This window comes from Lissotriton helveticus, chromosome 5_1 (genome assembly GCF_964261635.1).
Source record: "Lissotriton helveticus chromosome 5_1, aLisHel1.1, whole genome shotgun sequence".
Taxonomy (NCBI): domain Eukaryota; kingdom Metazoa; phylum Chordata; class Amphibia; order Caudata; family Salamandridae; genus Lissotriton; species Lissotriton helveticus.
Genome location: NC_136065.1, coordinates 849,497,059 through 849,515,047, shown reverse-complemented (window position 1 = coordinate 849,515,047; position 17,989 = coordinate 849,497,059). Strand labels below are relative to the sequence as shown.

At 43.7% G+C, this 17,989-nt stretch overlaps 1 protein-coding gene across 1 annotated transcript in view; it reads left to right on the top strand.

The window, feature by feature from the left end:
• Positions 1–17,989, top strand: part of LOC144753418 (rap1 GTPase-GDP dissociation stimulator 1-like) — a 591,335-nt gene that overhangs the window by 535,671 nt on the left and 37,675 nt on the right. Inside the window, exon 11 of the mRNA XM_078641113.1 lies at positions 6,457–6,596. Within this exon, the coding sequence (XP_078497239.1) occupies positions 6,457–6,596 (140 nt within the window). The remainder of the gene's footprint in view (positions 1–6,456; positions 6,597–17,989) is intronic.

Genomic DNA, 17,989 nt, shown 5'->3' with positions numbered 1-17,989 from the left:
ACCTAATGGTCCATACAATTGAGACCGCTCAACGTCTTTGCAGTGAGGAAGAAAAGGAAATTGCAGAATTACTTAAAGCAATTGCTGATAATAAAACAGAGGTAGAGGCCAAAAGTCTACTTGACAAAATTGAGAAGGAAATCCAGACCTTCAAAGATATAACTATCAATACTAAAACAGCCCAGTTTGAGAAAGACTCTAAGTCATTCAAAATAGAGCAAGTATACCCCTTCCTGAAGGAGGGTTACTATACTAGCGTTGACTCAAAGAGAGCGTTAAACTCATACCAGGGTAGATCAAGAACGAGATTTACCACTTTCTCATCTACTTCATCCTCTGGATCTTCTCCTGATTCCAACCAGGGTCAGCAAAATAAAAAGGGCACCAACCAACCTTTTTTAGGAAAGGGCGGACAACAAAACGTCCGCTTCAAACAACCACCATGGGAAATGCGGACAAGAAACAGATACTGCAACAACTAGAAGTATCCACAATAGTGAACCTTTCCAATAAAACCCTCACTGATGACGAGAATAAGATCTTAAATTTTGGTCTCAAATTTGTCCCCAAGCAACGCACTGACTTTACAAAACTCAAGCTTGAGGCATTGGACTTCTGTAGAAAAATCAGATTAAAAACGTACTTTGCCGGCTGTGAAGCTGCAACAAGCAGTGAAACCACTGGCCTTCGAGTAAAGTCCAAATTTATGCCCACTACTAACATTCCTAAGCAAGTGTACGCGTTTGAGCAAGCGGTCTTGTCATCACTGACAAAATTAGAAAAAGAAAAGTCATTCATTAGCCACAATATCAGCAAGGGTCAGCTCAAAGCTATAAGAGATTTGAAATCAGACCCGTCTATCATCATCAAGCAGGCTGACAAGGGTGGTGCAGTCGTGGTATGGCCACGCACAATGTATCTTGCGGAAGGTAGGTCACATGTTGACAATCCTGAATGGTACCGAGCGGTCAAAGATGACCCTTTGAGAGAAATTCAAAATAAAATTTCCTGTATCACCAAGGAGGCATTGGAGAATGGCTTTTTGGGTCCTAAAGAATATGAATTTCTAAATAAAAAATCACCGAGAACACCCGTTCTCTACTTCCTACCGAAGATACACAAGAACAGCACAACACCCCCGGGAAGGCCGATTGTCTCTGGCTGTGATTCAGCATTAGAGCCGGCTTCAAAATATATCGATTTTTTCCTTAAACCACTCTTGGGGGGGGTCAAATCGTACCTACGAGACACCATTGACTTCATCAATAGACTCCAAGAAATGACGTGTGACTCTGAAACGCAGTTGATGGTAACGCTAGACGTTACCTCACTGTACACTCAAATTCCCCAAGATGAGGCTCTTGAGGTTATGGAAATTTATCTTGAGCAACGCGTAAGGCCTCACAGAGTTCCAACTGCCTTCATTTTGGCCTTGGCTCAAATCACACTCAAAAACAATTATTTCAAATTTGAAAACGAGTATTTTGTCCAAATCAAGGGGACAGCCATGGGTTGTCCCTATGCTCCAGAGATGGCGGTGCTGTATATGTCACAGTACGAGGAGAAATTCATTTACAATGACAACCCCTATGGGGCAAACATCAAGCAATGGCTACGTTACATTGATGATGTCTGGCTCCTGTGGCAGGGGAGCCAGATTGAACTAATGGCTTTTTATGAATGGCTGAATTTACGACACCCTGACATCAAATTCTCTATTGATAGTAGCAATCAGAGAATGACGTTCCTTGATGTTGCTGTGGGGACAGCAGGGGGTAAGTTTACCACCACTCTGTTCAAGAAGGCCACAGACAAAAACACCATTCTACACTACAAGAGTGCCCACCCCCAATGTTTGAAGGATAACCTCCCGTATGGGCAGCTACTCAGGATCAGGCGCAATTGCTCTGACCTTGATGGATTCAACACACATGCTGACATCTTTTGTGATGAGCTAAGTAAAAGAGGCTACCCCAAAAAGCTTTTGAAACATTCAAAAAAACGAGCTCGCTTCACCCCGAGAGAAGAACTCCTAAAAATTAAAACCAAGAAAGACTTGGACAAACTCGTTTGTGTCACCACATATGGAATACACACGAACAAGTTTCGCCAGATTATTCTGCGCAATTGGCATTTGTTGGAGGGGATGGGTTTCCCTCTACAAAAACCCATTTTTGCCATGAAGAAAAATTTGAGCGTTGGCCAACAAATCATAAGAGCCGACAGTTTCATTCAAAAACCCAAAAGTGATCTAATTTCCAAATGGAACCTCAAACCCATCACAGGCCACCATAAATGTGGTACTTGCGTGGCCTGCGCCAGTGTTGTAGAAGGAGATGAATTTTGCCACAATGGCACGAAATGGAGACACAGTTTACACACAAACTGTAAGAGTAAAAATGTAATTTACGGGATCCTGTGTACTTGCAACAAATTGTATATAGGCAAAACATGCCAACAGGTGAATGTCCGGATAACCCAACATCGTTCACGGCTTAAGAAAAAGGTTCCAAATGCACCAATGGTTGAACATTTTGCTAACGCAAACCACAAAGAAACTGATTTCAAATGGACCGTTCTGGCTGGAATGGATCCACAACACAAATCGCCTAACGTAGAGCAAGCCTTGTTGCGTAAAGAGGCATACTTAATAATGCGGTTCGATACAATTAATACCGGCCTCAATTCAATGAGTGAGCTGTCTAGGCTTTAATCCCCGCACCACAGCGGTCTTTGACCCATAGCCCGTGAATGGTGATAGATTCAGGTGACATGAATGTGACAATGAACTTGGTTCACTACATGTCCCATAATGCCCCATTGCGGCGTCACAAAATTAATCCCACTCTGATTGGCTATGCCTGATGAGGAGGGTCCTTTCATGCTTCTGAGAGCACCGACGCGCATTCACTGTGTGAAGGAATGTGGCAGAAACGCTGGTTGCGGCGCTGACAGGTATGATAAACTGGAAACAGCAGCGCTTGCTGCCGCGCTGTCCCGCGCGTTCTTGTTATTAAATATTTTCGGTAATGCCAGCCGAGCACAATCCGCTTAAATCTCACCGCGGCTTTGTTTTCATAGAATAGTCAGCACGCGTTCCGACCGCTCACAAAACACTAAATGCTCTCTAAACAATCACCCGCGTTTGTTTACACAGAACCGCGGAAGTAGAGAAAACCATCAAGAAGGGACCCGGATTAATTACTGAGTTCACCGTGAACTAAAAGACGCTTGAACTTCAAAACAGCAAAAGCGCTATCAGTAAGTCAAGTCTATTAATACATATGAATCTCTGGACAGCTTCAATAAGAACCGCTTTTAATATATGTAATGCGCCCAATTTGTTGACAGCGCGCCAGGCTTAAAACGGATATCTACATATATGAGAACTACAGCCCAAATTGGTTTCTCTTGTACCTGTTAAGCAGGTAGGAACTACACGCCGTTTTCACATTTAATTCAGTATTTAAAGGTCTAACCGACTTCTAAGGTTTCATGAAATTTGTGTAAATCTTTTTAGAGTACCGCACAGACCGTATTGAATCGCAAGATTTTTCTGGACGATTTGAATTACCTCAAATCCCTAGAGGTACGTCTATTTTTACTGTTGTACAAAAGAGGCAGCTTGAGCAGGTTGAGGGGAGCTTTCAGTAATAAGTACCTTCAATTTTTGTGTTTTTATCAATAGGTCATCAAAAAGGGAAATGGAATATATTTGGCCCTGAAGAGAGTTTGCGAAGACCCCTCCCAAACTCGAAACGCGTAGGCGTGCAGGATTAAATCCTAGCCAGTTTAGAAATAATTAAGACTGTTAGGAACATTACGCCTGTTAACATTGCTACCGAGAGGTTGTTTTGTTATATGGAAGCACACCAAAAGGCTTCATTTTGGTCAATTATCTTTTTGAATACCGTATGATGATGTAATGAGTATTCCCTTTGCACTTATTTTTGTAATGCATATTTGTTTTATGCTCTGCATAATTTAAATGTTTGTTTTTGTCAAATTATTGCGCAATTATGTTATGTTGGATTTGAGTCTTTAACTCATATGTACTCTTTCACATGTTTGTTCATTCACGTATTTTTTTGAATTTGTATAAGTTTACGTGTTTGGCAAGTAAGTTCAAGACATTGAGACTTCTCTTGATATAAATCGTTTTTTCACTTCAAAAATTCTTGAATAAAACGGCGTAAGTAATTGCCGAGATAAACATATTCAGGTTTGTTTATCCTTCTTCATCCTTAGTTAAAACGGTGTGAAATGATTTTGAGTGTGGGTTCCTTGTTTTCATAAACTGTGGCACAACCAAGCATATGCCGCCCTCAAGACCACTGCACCAAAGCCAGGGATCGCTGATTCCCTGACGGTTGTGGCGGTTCTCTGGAGGTCCGACAGCCGTAGGTACAGCCGCGGGCCGTGGAGGGAGTTACGGTGGGGCAGGGAGGCGGGGAGGGGGAGGGGCAGGGTGGAGAGGGCTAAAAACCGGCATATGGATAATTACAGGTAAGTAAACAATTTAAATAATAAAACGAATTTCATAGCGCGCACTGCATCGCAAAATGTGATGCAGTGCGCGCTACGAAATAAATTTAATTAATTAAATTGTTTACTTACCTGTAATTATCAATATGCCGGTTTTTAGCCCTCTCCACCCTGCCCCTCCCCCTCCCCGCCTCCCTGCCCCACCATAACTCCCTCCACGGCCCGCGGCTGCGTAGGTATAATACAGCTGTTGGACCACTGGTGCAGCAGTCCCCAACCACCACTGCACGCCACCAAATTCGTAATTAGGCCCTAAGATTTGATTGTGACAATGATTAATTGTAGTGTACGACTTGGATTATGAATTAACCCCAAACCAGACGCAAGCAGAGATAATTTTACTAGAATAAAATAAGAAGACTACTAATAACTGATACTAATTAAATTAAGACTCGTAATTAAAATTAATTGTGGCTATTTATTTGTGAAGAAGTTAGAAAAACCTAACCCCACCATTATACTGACCGCTCAGTATACAGCCGGACATTTTACATTTCTAAAGTCAAATTTCAGCGTTGTCCTTTGGAGGTGGTTTGCATGGTAGAGCTCCACAGTAATGTAGTCAAGTTTGGCATCTAGTTTCGATCACACCTTGTTCTGAATACGGTAACCAGGTTTGACATTCTCTTGTTGCTATGGCTTATGTGCTTCTGTCTATCGGAAAAATAGCCAAGGTTGTTTTAAGAAAATTTGGGGATTTAACTCAAGTGACAGAAAACTGAACTTTTTTAAATGTGGTCTGTTTGTGACCACACAAAACACAAAACCGTATTGACGTGTCAATTTCTTTGGGGCCAGAGTTTGTAAAAATGATATGTATGTATTGATAGACTACAGACTAACTGTCACCGGCTCTGCCCTCTTGCTGCCATTGACCTACTCCTGAAAAAATCTAGGGTTCTCCAATTGAAGGCAATTTAGTGCATATTTATTATGGCCATGGACCTTGGAAGGATGACTCACTGGCCCTGAGGTAAAGAGGAGCCTCGCAAAATATACAAGCTAAAAGAGATGACAATGGCAGGATTTGGCGCAAGGCTCATCAAGAATGCTTTTGTGGCCCAGATGATATTTTGTATTGTTAATGTGTTAGCTACTGATGTAATGCAATGGTGTTAATTTTGTTTACACTGGGGAAGTCAATTTCAACCCCTCAGAGACAGATCTTTGCAGTAATCCAACTATGGGGCATTATTAGCAAGGGCGTCATCGCCACTTTAGCAGCACTTTTTGCTGATAAAGCGGCGATTTATTTATTGCCCAATTACCAAACTGTCGCTAACTGCAGTTAGCGACAGCTTCCAGGCAATAGCGACCGGTTTGGGGCCCGCTTTGCATGTTAGCGATATTTATCGCTAATGACATGCAAAGTGGGCGTACCCAAACTGGTAGCGACTGAAAGCAGTCGCTAACACAGCTATCCTCTATTAGCAATACACCCAAGGCGTTAAAAAAACGCACCCTAACCGCGATTAGCGCCAGGATTTTACACCTGGTAAATTCCTGAATTAGCCATATTAGTCAATGGGAGGTGGATTCTACGGCTAAGTCCCCACCTATTAGCAAGATTTTCTTTAGCAATAGGATTTTTATCGCTGAGAATCTCACGTTAAAGATGGCATTCGCCGCTATCGCTGGATTTTTTATCTCCCTGAAGATAAACATTGGTAATACTGCGTTATCTCCGCGATAAAATCCAGCGATGAAAAAAATTGCGCTAAGCGCGGTTTGCGATCATTATCGCAAGTTGTTGCTAATATGCCCCCATGTTATTTGACTGAAGCAGCTCTACCTATTAACACAGAAAGCTTAAATGCCTCCTAGATCCAACACAGATAGGTTCAGCCTGGTTACACATCATCTAAGATAAGTGTGTAATATTTTCTTCAAATATCTATTTTTACCAAAAAGCTGATGCGGCGAGGATACTGGGACAGGACCGCATTCTCCTGAGTAGGCTTGTGCAGTGGTGTGAAGCCAAGGATCACGCGGGTGTGCGGGGAGAAGCAAATCGTCTACTGGCATCCCTCTTACGCCACAGTAAATCCCAGGTGAGAGACAAGTGCGTTCTAGACATTTTGCACCACTCCAACTGCGCCTGTAGGCTGTACCAAGTTTTGCCCTTCATCTCCTGTTGTAGTGCAGGGATGTATTGTTATTCCTCAGGTCGTAAAATGCCCACAGTCATTTCGGAGAATATTCAAGTCATTTACATCTGTAATTTGAGGACACCCAGGGATTAAAAGGCATCTTATACAGCTTCCCAAACCTAACAAACCTTTGCGACTGTCTCTATTATGTAAGCTCAAAATAAGATGTCATGCTTTCAATACTTTATTCACAGATTTTAATAAATGTGACTGTCACGAGCACAGTGAAAAAGGCAGATGTTGACTTAAATTTGTATTCTTCTTATAAATATTATTAGTAAGCATTTTACCAACGTACTTTACCCACAAATAATGAAATTAAATTAATATTTATAAAACGTGGTTAATACCCGGAGATGTCTAAGCGCTAGCTTCTGAGGTGTGATAGACAAAATGAGAGACCCATGATAAACCAGGTTTTTACATTTTTTCTGAATTCCAGCAGGTTTCGTATATTCTTAATCACAAGGGGTACAGAGTTCCACAGCCTTGTAGCACTAGAGACAAAACTCTTCTCACTCCATCTGACAGTTTTAGATTTGGGAACGACAAGGTTGCCACCAGAAGAAGAGCAAAGCGGACATAAGGCTGGAAAAACTGAGCTAGTTGCGCTGGGCCCAGGTCGTGTAAGGACTTGAAGGCTATATATAGGGTCTTGAAGTTAAAATTCGTTTCAACCGGCAACCAGTGTAACTGGACTAGATGGTGAGATACAGATTTATTCTAGGAATACCTAGGAGAAGGCGGGCAGCCGCGTTCTGAAGGGTCTGTATCTTATTTAAGCCCTGTTTTTGGGAACTGGTGAATAGGGCGTTACAGTAGTCAAGTATAGCTGATATAAGTGCTGTGACTACCGTTTTCTGTAAGGCAGACAGGATGTGGGGAGGACCTTCCTAATTGTTTTTACAGTGCAAAAGCATGAGGACGTGATGGGGTTGATCTGGACCCCAAAAGATAGTTTCTTATTGAAGATCACTCCCAGGTTCTTGGCTTTAACACTTCGGTTGGAAGAGTTCCAGGTTTAGACGACCACCACTCGGGGGGGGGGGGCAGAAAGATGGATTGTTGCTGAATTGTAGGACCTCCATCTTGAGGAATTCAACGTTAGACAGTTGTCCCTCATCCAGGTACCTATGTGAAGCATACAGTTATGGAACTGAGTAGCTGTTGTTTCAAGATTACATGCTAGTGACATGACGATTTGAGTATCATCGGCATATGAGACCAAGGAGAATCCATAAGCTCTGATAAGACCAGCCAGTGGGGGTAACATACAGATTGAAAAGGCGGGTCTTAAAGAAGACCCCTGTATACCCCACATGGCAAGGAAAAGGATGGTGATAAGAAGTCTCCCAATGCCACAGATTGAGTAGGGTCCAAGAGAAATGAAGAAATATGCACAAAAATCAGCCATTTAGCCTCAAATAACTAATTGATGTGCAAAAAAATGGGGCCTTATCGTTCATAAATGTAAATTTTATAAAAATCACACCATCTTTTACTGATGCAAATTGACACCATAGCACAGTTTACAATTTAATTCCAATGCCAATTTGTCCAAGTAACCGAATTTAAATCTAGCCGTAGCAAGGTCAATAGTTCTGGCCTTGGCAAGCTAGTGTGATTAATACTTTGTTTTTCATTTCTTTACTGCAAGCATATAATTCCACAAAAATACAAAGAGGAGAAAAAAGGAAACCATGTGCTTTAATAAAAATAATAAATAAAATAAAATAACCATTGCATATGATTACATTACAATCGTATGAGTGCTTCCTAGTTGGAACACTTTTTAGTTTTATTGCACATCACAGGAGAAGAATTAGTTTCTTACCTGTAACTCCAGTTCTCTCGTAGGGGAATCTCCATTGAAGCCATAAGAATTTGAACGGTTCCGCCTACACGTGGGAATCCCAGAGCACTTCATCATTGAATATCTTCTTAAGTGTAGACGTTCGCCTTTCTTCAGGAAAGCCTGCATAAACACTAAAGAAAGAACATAATGTGTAGCCTAGAAAGCCGGCTACATCGGAGAAATACTTCAGATTGTACTTGCAAAAGGGTCAGAATAACCCTGAATATGTATAATTTTGAAGTGAAAATTTCATAAGGCAATTTAAATCTCTTTCACAAATCCTTTTATTAAAGGAAGGAGCTGAAGGATAGAAGGACCCTTTAGCCATATAGGCTGCTATTATGTGAGTTTTAAACTGTGTCTGTGCCTTTAATGACTCAGAAATCACCAGTATCCCATCATGCCTATTTGGTGGCAGTTGCATCCGGTCTTTTTGAAGGAATGTGTTAGGGATAGGATAACCCAAAAATATCCTCTGTTATAACCACCGGTGTGGCAGGTGTGTCGCTTATGACTTCAATGGCGATTCCCCTATGAGAGAACTGGAGTCACAGGTAAGAAACAAATCCTTCTCTCATATGGGATCTCCTTTGATATAACTACTGTAAGGTATCCAGAGCCATAAAGCTTGACAATGAAATGTACGTGGCGTACACCGCTGGGTGCAGAAAGGAGGCAACTCCTTTTTGTTATTTAACCCTCACACACCCTATTGGTGTCATGCTTCATCATCGTGTTCACCCTGACTCCTAAAGGTCAGGGTGGGCTTGACCGTATTTCAGGGAGCACTTAGGAGATGTAGGCCACAGGGACGTAGCTGATATTAAAAACATGTAAAATTGCGGGTCTTTTTGGAGGTGATGGTCCTATGACGCTAAGAATCTGCCAACATGTTTCATCCCTTTTTAGCGGCATGCTCGGTCCTGGGCTTTCATTAGGGAAAAACAACAAATTCCCTCCCTGGATTTAGTTAAAGAATTTTCCTATATATTTTTATGTAGAAGGGACAGTTAGCAATCCCATTGTGAAGGAATGGAGGGTATACTTATCTCTCCATCTGAGATGTACGTAAAAATTCCGCCCAATTTGAGTGGAATAAACGTTCCTCACGGATGGCAGGAAAGGGGTAGCCTTGTAGTAAAATGCACTCCATAGGTCTTGCCCCACTGATAACCTGTTCAGCTCTCGTGTATCCCGGCATCTCCGTTGATAGTCATAAGCATTTGAATAGAATATAAAGACCATCCCCACCAAGAGCAGAGGAATGAATTAGGCATATACATTTCTGAGGGATGTATGACATTACAACGCATGCTTTTACATCGCATGCTTTTACAACGCTGTTTTTACAACGCATACCATTACAACGCTTAGTGCTTTTAGGCGCTGGATAGTGAATTGTTTAATTTACTATTCCAACTCCAGTCCCCGTGGATAGTAGGGAAGGTGTTGGATAGTACATTAAACACATTCCCTATCCTAGAGCGCCCCCCAGTGCAATTCGTTGTAATGGTTTGCGTTGTAAAAGTTGCGTCGTAAAGGCACTGCGTGGTAAAAGTTGCGTTGTAAAGGGTGTTTCCCATTTCTGAGGGATGCTTGTCCTACTTGAGCGTCTGCTCAAGCATCCAAATCCAAACAATGCTTGGTGAATGTGTGAACAGACCTCCATTTAGCCACTTCACAGATCTCCGCTATAGTGATGTTTTTCATCAAAGTGGCAGTAGCTGCTGTACCTCTAGCGAGTGGGCTTTAGGTCTAGCTGATACGGTCTTTTTGTCTTTTTGATAGCACAAGAGAATGCAAGACACTATCATCATGAGATGGATTGTTTGGAAGAGACTTAACCTGTACAGATCAGGGGGTAATTTATCAAAGAAATTCGTCCGAATTATATTTGTCAGAAGTCTAGCCAAGATAAAACTTCAAGACCCACCTCACATTCAGGGAACGAAGAGTTCCTTCAGTTGTAGTTGAAGGGTGCTGAAAAAAAGTTGGCAATCAAATTGTCTGATTGACATAAAAGTCTGAAACTACCTTGGGGAGGAATTTAAGGTGGGTCCTCATAACTACTTTGTTAAAGTGGAAGACAGTGTAGGGCTCATGAGAGCATAACACCTGAATTTCGCTAACCCTAGGGGCTGTTGTAATTGCTACAAGGAAAGCTGCTTTCCTTGTGAAATGCTGTAGGAACACCTTATGAACAGGTTCAAAAGGGACCTGCGTGAGAAGTGAAAGGACAATGTTAGCACTGAGGGATCTGAAGGAAGCCTAATAGGAGGGAGCACTTCCTTTAGCCCTTCAGGAAAGTCCTTAATCACAGGGATTTTGAAAAAAGAAGTTTTTAAAGTACATTTTCTGTTGGCAGTGAGTGCCACCAAATGGACTCGTATGGAGGAGAATTGCAAGCAAGATTTTGCCAAATGGAGAAGATAGGGGAGAATGATATCTTCCTGTCAAGTAGTAGGATCTACGTTCTTGGAGGAACACCAATGCAAAATCTCTTCCACTTGAAGGCATATGCTGAACAGGTTGCTGTTTAGCCTCCTTGAGGACTTCCGTGCAGTCTTGTGGCAATTTCAAGTGTCCACATTGTACTAGCTCAGGAGCTATGCGGCTAAAACCAAAGAGGAGAGATTGGGGTGACCCATCTGGCCTCCGAACTTCGTTAGCAGGTCTGGTCGGCATGTCAGCTTGAGATGTGGACGCTGTTACCGGAGAAAGAGGTCTGTGAATCGCCATTGATTTGGCCACTCAGGGGCTAACAGGATGAGTCTTGGGCAGCTTGAGGAGGACTGCCAGGATCATAGGGATTGGTGGAAAGGCGTAAAAACATTTGCCTGACCAGTCAATGCACAGCATATTTCCCAGAGTCCTTGGTTAGAAGTACCTCAAAGCAAAGTCTTGGCATTTTTTTTCCTGCAGCGGCAAACAAGTTGATGTGTGGAGAGTCCCACAGCAGGAAGATGTCTTGCACGATGTCATATTGAAGGACCCATTCATAGTTTTACTTCAGAACCCTGCTGAGGGCATCTGCCTGCACATTTTGCACACCTGCGAGTTGAGTTGCTGTAAACCGCAGGTACATGGCTACCATCTAATTTCAAATTGTTTGCGCTTCGTGGGATAAAGGTCTGGGCCATGTCCCCCCGCTTGTTGAGGTAATACATGGTGGTCGTACTGTCCATTTGAGCAAGCATGATAGGTGAAGTGCTTTCAGTGCAAGGCGTACTTCCTGGAACTCGAGGAGACTGATGTGGTATGTCATCTCCTTCGGAGACCATGTGCCTTGAATTTGGAGATGATCTATGTGGGCTCCCCACCACTGTAATGATGCATCTGTCAGTATGGTTTGAGAGGGAGTCTGTTGGTGGAAAGGCATTCCGTGAAGGAGATTGGTCGAAGAGCACCACCATGTAAGAGATTGCTTTACATGAGGAGGAGAATGATCTAGTCTTCCCAGTTGCCTGCTGCTTGGTCCCACTGATCCATAAGATATTCCTGCAGAGGACGCATGTGGAGGTGTACATTCAGGGTGAGGAGGATACATGAGGCCATGGAGACAAGAAGGGATGATACTGACCTTACTGTGGGATAAGAGGCTTCCATTAGAGGGTGGCATTTCTGACAGATCGATAAAAGTCTCTCCTCCGAAGGACACACTTTTGCCAGCTGTGCGTCGATGGTGGCCCCTAAGTATCGCAGAGTCTGAACCGGGGTGGAGACTGACTTGTGGTTGATATGAAGACCCAACAGTTGAAGGAAATCGCATGTCCAGTTGAAATGTCGTTGGGCATCCTGTGAAGTTGACAAATTAATTAACCAATCATCTAGATAGGGATTGACGAAGATTCGGTGCCTCCTGAGATGAGCAGCAACTATTGCCATGCACTTCAAGATGGTTCTGGGAGCTGACTTGAGGCCGAATGGAAGGACGTGGTATTGATAATGGTCTTGCCCCACTACAAAACCTCAAGAACTTGCAATGTTTTTTGGCGATAGGCACATGAAAATACGGGGCCAATGTAGTTGGGATAGATCTGATGTATTACCAGCATCTCAACTTTTCTCGCCAAATCCATTTGGTGGCTACTTTTAAGTTGAGATGGGTCTGAATTCATCCTTTTTTCTTCACGAGAAAGCATCTGGAGTAGATGCCTGTACCCCATTGTTTGTGGGGGACGACTTCCACCGCACGCCTCTGTAGCAAGATGTTGACTTCTTCCCGAAGCATGTGCAGATGATAGCTGGATGGTTTTGGTTGTATAGTCGGAGGAGGACTGGTGAATCTGTGAGAATAGCATTTTGAAAAATATTCTGAACCCAGGTGTTCTTTTGTGATTTGTTGCCACTCTGCCAGAAAGTGGGTGATGCTTCCCCCTACCAGAGTGGGTAATGGAAGAGGGGAAAGGGAAGATTCAGGGTTTGGCATCTGTTGTGAGTTTAGCCCCTTGGGCGGGCTGTTGGGAAGAGCGTCCTCTAAATTGTGGACTCTGCTGTTGCTGAAATGGCTGCTGCTGTTGAAGTTGTTGACAACTCTAGTACCAATGAGGGGTTTGAACCCTCTGAGAGAAACCAGCGTTGGAACGGCCTGAAGGAACACCTTTTCTCTTTCAGTCTTTCTAGGCCGACAGCCTTAAGAGTAACCATTTCAGACTTCATGCAAGCCATCTCATTGTCAGTGTAGCTGCTGAAGAGGGTAGATCTCGAAAAAGGAAGATTTAAAATCCTTTGCTGCAACTCTTGTTTCCGAGACATGAGGTGTAGCCAGGAAGGCCTCCTTAAGGCAATGCCAAGACAATATTAATGTACCGCCAACAGGGAGGAGTCTGCTGCGGAACTGATGACTTTGTTGGACACCATGAGGCCTTTGTTTACTATCTTCAGTTAGGCTTCCCTTTTGTCCCTGAGAAGACCATCTGCAAATTGCTGAATAGAGTTCTGGAGCTCTCCATCATATCTGCCCAAGAGGGCAGTAGCACTAGCCTCTTTCATGGTGGTCGTGGCTTTGTTGCAAACTTTTCAACCCACAGTGTCCAGTTTTTTGCTTTCCTTACCAGGAATAACTGAGAAGCAGAGGTGGTGGCATGATGCTTCTTGGCCGCCAGAAGGGCCACCGAGTCAGGAGGTGGATCCGATTTGAGAAAAGAGGATCTTGCTCAGGAGGTCAATATTTTTTTCTGTTGCCTCGAAGGAGCTGTTTTGTTTGAGGCTGGTGTAAATGTAAATGAAACAGTTCCTTCTCTGGCTTCAAAAGACCGGAACCAATGGAGGCAGAGGTCTTGAAGCTGACCGCTGGTGTAGATTTTCAAAAATTACAGATGTGGTAGGTGCGGGGATTGACATCTGAATATTTAGTTGCAGACCCTCTCTCAAGGACCTCCTGGAATGTGGTGATGTCATCCACCGAAGAGAGGCGAGGTGGTGAAGAATCAGATGGTGTCTGTGAATATTTTCCAGTTGATATAGAAGAGGATGTTGTGTGCCTTGATCGATGTCTGGATGATGTACGTGCCCGGGATTGTGATCTACTGCTGCAATTGCGAGAGCACCTAGAGGATGAATGCCTTGAATGACGCCTATGATGGTATGACCAATGACGTGTTTTAGAGTGCAATTTACGCCTTTGCGGTGCTACAGGAGGCATGGGTGCTGGAAGAGTAGGCACCAGAGGTGGAGGATGAGGTGGAGTTGGAGGAGATGGAGAAACTGGAAGTACTATTGGGGAAGCAGGAGAATAAGCCCTCAAGTACTCTGAATCAAGTGACGAATAGATTTGCATCTTTTTCTCCTCTTTTCTTGTGTCCTCGATGTTGACCATCTCTTTGGCAGTGATCTCCTCTGACGCCTCGACTTTGACCGCTCCTCAGGGTCGATGGATCACCTCACCTCGACGTCAATATGCTCCTCGACATCGATCTTGCAGAGCACGTCGACTGCACATGAGGTCTAACGTGCCTCAACATTGCACTGCCTCTCTTCCTCAACAGTGATCCAGTCCTAGATGCCGAGCAAGTCAGAGCCATACCTGGTCTCAACATCAAGTCCCTCAACGTCAACCAGGAACCATGACATTTTCTGGCTGGCACTCTGTTTGGACCTTCCACGTCCCACAGATGCGGATGTAAGAGCCCTGGTAGAGGACTGATCCTCTACTTTCTCTGGGGTCTCACCTTGTGACTGGACTTGCTGCCTGCGCTGTTCTGCCATGCCCTGAAGGCAAATTATCTATCTCTCCCTCGGGGTTCAATGAGAAAACTTCTTACAGTGTTGGCACTGATCAGGAATCTGCGTAGATGGAAAGCAGAGTATGCAGACATCGTGAGGATCGGATTTAGCCTTCTTCCTCCCACAGGGAGGTTGTGGTCTTTTACTCCTGCTGTCCTGGGCCTGACGTATAATGGGTCCTGAACAACTGGGCCAAGTACTACTCCATCACTAGACTCACAGTGGTAGCGCAGGTCGAACAATCTAAGGCTTTTCAGGGGGAGATGGGTGCAAGGAATGCAAAGACTCAATACTCAAATTACCCACGATGATCCTAATAATTTGATTGTCCAGTTCAGTACTTACCTTTGGTAAGAAATGTAGTATTTTATTACACACAAAACACAGCACACTAAATAAGACAAACTAAAAATCTCTCACACTAGCTCTAGTCTAGGTAGTGTCATTCCCAGGGCCTCTTACTTCCTCCTCCACGCTAACCAATGCATCCCATGCGCTTCGGTGGAAGCAACTCCACAGGTGCTGCACGCACTAGTGATGCGCAAAAAGTCTAGGTTTAGCTTTGAGGGTTGAGCTCACCATGGCTTGTGCAAGTTTAAAAGGCCTGCTGTTCCAGTTCTACCTTACAGCGGCCTGAGAAAGTGTTTGGTGCCAGGTTGCATCTTCCCACACTCTGGCAATGAGCGGGCTGCAAAGTGGCTTTCCGTGGTTGGCGAGATTACACACTGAGGGGACAATTTCTGGGTGCAGCGACTTCTCCTTTGCGATTCTTACCAGTAAGTTGGTGAGGCAGCACCGCTGTTGCAGGGCAGCTTTTGACCTTGAGCCTGAGTCCTTCTACTGGTTGCAGCAACACCTCTGGCACAGGCGATGGTCACAACGGTCCTAGTGGGCCCCTCCTGGCATAAAAGAGCCACAGGCACAAGCGACGTCCCCAACAAGGTCAGTTGTACTAGGCAATAGCCCCAACAGTTCTTGTGGCTGCCCTTCTGGCAGACACTGGTTACGGCCCCAACAATATCAGTTGTTCCTGTCAACGTCCTGCAACGTCACAGTAGCCCTGACAAGAGTCCTGACTGGACCGCTCACCCCACCCTCTGTTCACCGGGATCCACTCTGACCACATCCCTACAGAAGTGAACTTTAACAACCTGGGCCTCCGCAGATATAGTAGTTAAAATTCTGGCAAATCAAATCATCTTTAATTCATGGTGCAAAAATCGAACCCCTGATACCCAAAACCATTGCTACCTACAAAAACAAGAGGAAACACAGTCTTAAGGGGAGTGGCAGGAGCTGGTATGAATCAGAGATCCTTTGAAAATCTAACAATTGTGAAGCTGTCAAGCACATCCCATCAGGGCCAGTTCCAGCAAGTGTATTTTGACTCCTCGTCTTCCAACAACCAGGCTAGGCCCAGGTTTTGCAATGGTCTAGTCATCAACTGGTCCTGACGAGAAGAACACAATCTCTACAACGGAGTCGAACAGCATAAACATCTGCTCTTGGAGCACACATGGGCTGGTGAACCTACTGCAAGAAGATGATGGAAGATCATTTCTCCAGAACTGTGATATCTTCTTGTCTCAGGAAACCTGGTGTGTAGAACCAACACAAATCATAGGCTACGTAGGGTATCATGTTCCAGCAATAAAGTCATTGAAATTTGGACACCCCAAAGGGAGCCTCTCCATATTTTGGTCCACCAAATTCAACTGGGTCACAGAACAAATAGACCTCGGAGTAAGTTGGATGCAAGCAATTAAGCAGGAGCACTAGAAGCCAATCCCCACTCAGACAGCAGTGCTGTTTATAAATGTATATAATCACCCCAGCAAAGCAAAAAAAAGGGAAAACATGGAAACACTGCTCAAAATATCAACATCTCTACAGAAGCAATACAAGCATGCTACTGTAATCATCTCTGGAGACTTTAATACAGATCTAGGCAATTCAGTTAAAACAGCGGAACCAATTTCGGAAAGCGGCTGGACAAACTTGAGCTTACGCTCCTGAATGGCAATACGAAAGAGGACTCGCCTGCTTCAAATACTTTCTTAAGCGGTAGACAAAGTTCAACAATTGATTATACTTTAATTAGCAAAGCAGCTCTTCCTCAGGTGTGTCACTTTCAAATACTCCCCCGCACAGAGAGTAATATTTTCCCTCAGTCCACCCTGAAGTGTGCAAGTTCTATCAGTTGTGTAAAACAAACAACTTAATCTCCGCCCGAGCAACCTAGAATTTAATAGATTAAAATGGCGTGGTCCGGGGATAGAGAAACTGATGGCAGAGGTCTTCCACTGTGCTGGAAACATCAAGGTCATAAAAGTGAATCAGAAAAACAGGAAAAAGTAAGAACAGAAGCAGGGGAACAAGAAAAGGCATGGGTACTTTTAAATGGACTATAATTGTAAAAATTTCCAATAAAAAACTACCTCCAAGAAATATAAATGGAGTCAACAAAAACGGGAGTCACAGAAGGCAAGTCTTCTGAGAGCTATGAAACCAAAAACCTCAAATCACGTGAAACAAAAAAAGTGGCAAAGGGGGTAAGACTAGGTAAGAGACTGGATAAAACCAGGCTACGAAATTTCAAAATACAATATCATAAAAATTGATGGGGAGAGAAAATAAACTGAGAGGAGGATCTGTGGATTAAGCTTCATATTTCCAGCAAACATCACAATAGTAAACAATTCTGGCAGCTGGTAAAAAGGCTGGCATCTGGAAAAGCCAGACAGAACAACCCAGGTATTTATGCAGCTACATGGGAAGCTCATGTTCTTGCAATATAAACAGCGTCAGAGCTAGAGGGCATAGGGGAAAGCCAGCCTGCCATAGCCAGATGCAAGACGAGTTCGATCATCACAAATCACTGCAACCAAGGGAATTCTGATAAGCATAAGATGTTCACAAATCATGATCTCCACATCTCAGTTGTGGCTACAGAACAGCTGATGGGAATTTTGAAGAAATTAAAACCAGAAGGTGCAGCAAGTCAATGGAATCCCAAATACAGTATTCAAAGTGATGTAACTTACTGGGCCTATTATTTTGCACCACTTTTAATGATCTCTATTGTACCAATCGAATACCAGATTCATGGAAAGGCAACATCTTTCATCCGATCTACAAAAGCGGAAATCCAGCCTCGCCACTAACCCACAGGCTCCAAGCTTTTATCAACATCGAAGCAAAGATGCATCTTGTC